The sequence below is a fragment of the Conger conger genome, chromosome 9 (assembly GCF_963514075.1).
Source record: "Conger conger chromosome 9, fConCon1.1, whole genome shotgun sequence".
NCBI classification, from domain to species: Eukaryota; Metazoa; Chordata; class Actinopteri; order Anguilliformes; family Congridae; genus Conger; species Conger conger.
This window is the reverse complement of record NC_083768.1, coordinates 19575612-19581110: the sequence shown is the minus strand read 5'-3', so window position 1 is coordinate 19581110 and position 5499 is coordinate 19575612. Positions and strand designations below refer to the sequence as shown.

At 43.9% G+C, this 5499-nt stretch overlaps 1 protein-coding gene across 1 annotated transcript; it reads right to left on the bottom strand.

The window, feature by feature from the left end:
- Nucleotides 1-853: 853 nt before the first annotated feature.
- On the bottom strand, nucleotides 854-4700 carry LOC133137582 (protein asteroid homolog 1-like). The gene is made up of 4 exons (XM_061255914.1): nucleotides 3339-4700; nucleotides 2736-2925; nucleotides 1504-1696; nucleotides 854-1124 (listed from the first exon to the last, which is right to left on the bottom strand). The coding sequence occupies exons 1-4, from the start codon at nucleotides 4698-4700 to the stop codon at nucleotides 854-856; spliced, it is 2016 nt and encodes a 671-aa protein (XP_061111898.1).
- Between the last annotated feature and the right edge of the window lie 799 nt (nucleotides 4701-5499).

Below are 5499 nucleotides of genomic sequence, written 5' to 3'. Positions count from 1 at the left end.
ATGTTTCAATGGAACCAACCAAAATCAAAAAATAATTGAGTAAAAAATAGATTTCACCAAAATCAAGGTTTCATCATTTTTGGCATCTCTGGTTTAGTACTGGGTGCATCCACTGCTTGCAAGGACAACGGTGTGGAGTCTTTTCCTGTAATGCTGCAATACCTGCATATTATATGTTTATAATGCACACCTACCTTCCAGACGACAGTGTACATGTGGTATTAAAGAGTATATCGTAATGCCTTTCCAAAGTAAACTCTTTCCAGCTATGCTATTAAAATGTGTTTCTAGGTACTGTTATGTACGGCACTGAGGACTCGGACACAGACCAGGGGATAATCTAAAAACGCTGTAATTTATTCTGAGTTCAAGAGCCAAGAGATCCAAGACAATGCCAAAAGTAGAACGCAAAAGAATAGTCGAGTAAACGGGCAAAAAGGTCAAAAATCCAGTAAATCAAAGGCCGAACGTACAAAAGGGCGAAGGCAAAACAAAACATGGAAAACATACGGCTCCAGATTAGGGAATAGACATTTGCATAGATTGAAAACCTGAAACTACCGTAAACACCCGAATAGTGGGACATGCAGACAGGGGAGTGACTCGGCTGGTAAACATTCAGACGCAGACATAACAAGGGATCACAAATGAGAAACTGTAATGGAAAACAATAACCAAGGATGTATGATAATGAATACATAACAAGAATAAACATAAATAGAAGCAGGACAGATACAGAAACATTACAGGTACAGTGCAAATGGGCAAGCATTTCCTGAGCTGTAATTACAAATGGAATGCCACTATGTGTCCTGTCTCCTCCTAAAACAGTGACATTAAAAATGAGTGCTACCTACTCTTCATCAGCATCATCATCTAGTACAGCGTACTTGTTGGGGGAGAAAAACTTCTGTGTAGCTCCAACACCCTGATCTTCCTTACTGGCATTCTCCCTCCTTGTGGACTGGGGCTTGAAAAAGTCAGCACCCACAGAGCGCTGCACCGCCACTTGGATGTCCATGTAGAGCTGTGCAGGAAAGGGGGCTCCCATCAGCAGGTCCTCTGGGGTACTGCCCCACTTCATCTCCACCACAGCACCGTGCACGAATGTCCCACTGTACAGCCTGTCCCAAGAGAGACACGAAAGTCTGCATGACCTGGGCACGAGCTAATTCACCCCTTCACCAAGAGCCTTTCACTCAGAAGACCTGAACTGCTCTTGATTGGGAGTGTCAACAATAGGGGGTTAGATCATTGCAGTGTTCATGTGAATAGCTAAAACAAATTCATGGGACAACACCTCTGGAATTCTAGGATTTGTGGAATTAATGACTCATTAACATTATTTGTGAAAGTATCAGGTAAGAAAATAACAAACAAGCCATACTTGTTTCTGACAATTTGAGCTTTCATGTTTCTCCTGACTACTTCTCCTGGAATATTGTTTTATCTGAAAGGGTAAACAGCCCTTTGTGAGAAAGGGCACAGTCAGGTATTCTGTACCAGGCACACTCTGGCTCTGGAAGTGGACTGCAGAGCAGCTGGTTCAGGTAGATGCTCATCCACAGGCAGGACTGCCACTGGCTGTAAGCATGGGCCACGTCCAAATCAGGCCCTCTCCTCTTATTCGCTCTGACCCGTAGTCTGCCCAGCCTATCACAGACTGCCCTCAAGCCTGGGTACTCAGCCGCTGGCCCTAGAGGGAGAGAGTTGTGTTGACCATTACCGATGATGTAACACCACCCGTCTGGGCATCAGTGACTGTCATTACTGTCAGTGACATCAGTTCAGATGAGCCATTGAGCTTCCTACAGAACTCAACCAATGCTGCACTAAGGGAGACAAGGAACAAAGGCAAAGAACAAACAGCATGGGAGTCATGCTATTGGATTGGAAACATTATTTCCATACCATTGTGGAATTTATGCAGCATTATACATATACAGTTCAATGTACACATAACGAAATGTGTAACCAACTACAGATGTGGTATTGTACTGCTCATCTTAGTGTATATGATACATTGCGTTCTACAGATGATAGAATGTTCACTAGTGCCAATGATAACTTAAACTGATATAGATAAAATGTATGTCCAGACACAGTTAACAGTCCCACTGCACTGTCCCAATATAAGTTACACAATGCATGCACTATTGGTTCTGAATCTTGCTTCTGGGGTATCAATTTGTGGGCTGGTTTTCATTCCAAACATGAGTGCAATCCCAGAACTTTTTCTTAATTACACTTAAAGACAAGCTGAAATGAAAATGTACTTTTTCCTCAATTTTATGAATTCATACCCATATAAACACATCTTAGTGTATAATACACGCCAAAGTGTTTTTCATCCACTTCCTGGAAAACTAGATTTTACAAGATTTGATGTGATTGTGTGCCTGTGTATGTTGATAAAATGTTGTTCCCTACAGCTTCAGGTTCCCCCTACATCTGGACAAAGGGAGACCTTCTGCTCGTGAGCCCCTCACCTCTGGAACTACCCTCCCTGATGATTTTAGAACTACCCCATCTACTGATGCTTTTAAAACCTTTTTTTTTTGCCAACAGGCCTTGCTTTTAAAATATATAATCTATAAAATCTGCTGTAAAGATTTGCCACCGCAAATGAGAAGCGCTATATGAATTGAATTTATTATTACTATTAAATAATAATCCTAAAAAGACAGTAATCCCTAGCATATATGAGGGACAGTATGCCTTACAATTGGCTGTACCTCTCTGGCTGCCTCCAAGTCTGCAGAGTTCTCCATACACAATGCCCAGCAGCAGAGCCTGGACCATCTGCAGGTTAGGTTTGGGCTTGGAGCTGCTTAGCCAGTAGCAGGTAACACATACAGGTAAATTGAGGTGGGGGCGATCGGCTATAGTAATGGACTCGTCTGCTCCCAGAGTCTCCAGGAGAACCTGGAGTCGGACAGGTAAAGGCACCTACAAAACAAGTGAGTACATGAAACATAGTCAAGCAAACAGAAGTGATATGGATCTCTCCATTATTCATATGGTATGATGCAAATGAATACAATATCTTTGGGCATCAAATTTAGGTCAAGGGGTTTAATGCCTAGTTATTGAGTACTGGAAGGAGATAGAACATTGAGAGAAATGTCCTTTGGAGGTGAGAGCAATAAACTAAAATTCTCACATCGTAAGAATGGTACTACTCAGCTGGAATAACTGGTTAACTGTGCGGATGAAGAAGGATGCGCAATAAAGCTGAATTTGAACTAAATGCTCATTAAAGGACCCACATAGTATTTTTTGAAGAAGGTGTGAAGGGCTCAAAAAGCTTCACTGACACAATGACTAAGCGTAGCTACCTCATTCAGTTTCTCCAGAGGCAGCTGCTGGATCCCAGTTGGAAGAATGGCGTCAATGAAGGCTCCCCTGAATTTGAGACCCAGCCTGTCAAACTCCTGCACATGGTAAAGCGGGCTGCCCTCGGTTGGATTTGTGGTCTCTCTCTGCTCGCTGCCTTGCCCCTGGAGAAGCTTCCGATTCCCATCCAGAAGCAGGCCATAGAAGACCTGGCGGATTGGCAGGGAGGTTGTGTGGCTGCTGGGAAGCTGGCAGTTCTCCACCTGCACTCCCAGTATGGTTTTCTGCAGCACCAGGACGTCAAGAATGAAAGAGGGCAAGTGGCCCCTGGACAGTCTATCCAGCAGCCATTCGGGCAAGTGTCTCACAGGCTCCGGGAGGTTGGCTGGTGTGTAGTATTTTGCCAGGTTGTCCACTGCAGCTCCGTGCATGAAGTACTGCGCCAGGTTGCTGTGGGAGACTTTGTACTCCTGCATTCCGGAGATTATATCCTGAGTGATATCCTGGGCACTGTCTCGGACAAGAACTTCATCCATCGCTTCCTCCGGCCCAGGGAATTGGGACAGCCAGTGGAGCAGGCCATCAATGTGGGCGTGCATCCTGCTGTATGCAGGCTGGGCCACTTGCGAGAAGTTAACCCGGCTGAAAAACGCATCCATGGACCTTAGGCTGGTGTAGTCATTGCCAACAATCACCGCAAAAAGAGGGACCAGCTCTTTGTTCATGTGATTGAAGCAGGCACAGAAATTGTTGATGGAGAAATGGGAGACTGGAATGTACCTTTCCTTGTTCTCCTGGCACATGCTGATGTTGTGCCACTCGAAAAACTCGTATGGGAGGTACCCACCCTTCAAGTCGAAGATATAGAAATCACTGTCCTTGCTTAGCACTGCGCAGTTCCACTCGTTGGCCAAGCAGGCAATCTCTTGGTCTGCCTCAAACATACAGTGGATAAAGGGGACATTAAGGCTGGACAGTTTCTGTCTGAAGACCGTTCTGGAGAGGAGTGTGGTCGAAATATTGGTCTGCCTTGCCTTCCCACTTGATATCTTGCCAGCCTCCTCGATCCTGCCCTGGGCTCGCTCTTTTAGTCTTGGAAATTTCTTGCCACTGTAATCAATCGCCCCATCCATCACGACAAAGGGCTCTATGTTGCAGGTGGTAAGGCTCTCAAAGAATTGCTGGATGATGTTTGCGAAGGATTCATAGTCTCCCCCGTGCCGCTGGTCCAAGCCTGATATGATGTACAAGTTGCAGAGCAAGTTGTTTCCATCAATTACAAGTTTGGTGTTTTTTAGCTTTTGTTCCTCATAAAACTGTTTCTTATTTCCTTCAATGTAACTTGTGAGTCCTCTCACACCCATGGTTTTTGCTAGGGGCAAGGGCAAGGTTATTATATACAGCCTCCACCAGCAAATATAAAACATAGCTACGGTAGCTACCCCTGGGCCCATCTTTCTGCATGCACAAAACCCCTGTGCAGAACCCATAGCTCCTTGTTGTTTTGAACCATCCTATGACTCATATTAAGGCCATGAGTCCCAGCTGACTGGAGCAGCCACCTGTTTGACTCCTGAACAGAGACAGAAACACACCAGCAGACGACTAGCATGAAAGCAGATGATGATAAAGTTCAATTCACTGGCATTTTACTGCACAGATCACAAGGTAATTGCAAATACTTCTGGACCTTATTGCCTTGAGATGATGTCCTGATCTGTGTACAACTGGTCAATCTGTTTTAATCAAGTTCAGATATACAGTATTTTTCTATGAAACACTCTGGAATTTAACTTAAAAATATTCGAAAAAATATTGAGTATTTCTTCATTTGGAATATTTAGCAGGTCAAGATGGGCTCATGCTGTTAAAGATACTGTCGCATGTATGCAAAAAAAGTTCTTTAGATTCCAATGTTGCAATTAAAAAGGAAGGCTGTATAATGCTTGGGTAAGGAACGACGTTAGCAAGAATAGTCCATTTGTCGTTTGTTATGGAGCCTGGAGGAAAATGTATTTAATTGGTCACACTTTACAATGTTATTTGAAGCATTGGCATTTACTAATGTATAGTGGGCTCCAATTATTGGCACCCCTGACTGGCAGTGCACAAAAAATAAAAAATAAAATTGAGACAAACTCAAAATGCCAACAGGAAAAAGAC

Bases quoted from the DNA above. Each gene is read 5' to 3' on its own strand.
- LOC133137582 (XM_061255914.1), bottom strand. From the start codon at position 4,700: ATGGGTGTGAGAGGACTCACAAGTTACATTGAAGGAAATAAGAAACAG. The intron at 1,697-2,735 runs GTACAGCCAATT...CTCTCCCTCTAG, and splicing joins ACTTGGAGGCAGCCAGAGAG to GGCCAGCGGCTGAGTACCCA. The intron at 1,125-1,503 runs GTACAGAATACC...CTCTTGGGACAG, and splicing joins CCAGAGCCAGAGTGTGCCTG to GCTGTACAGTGGGACATTCG.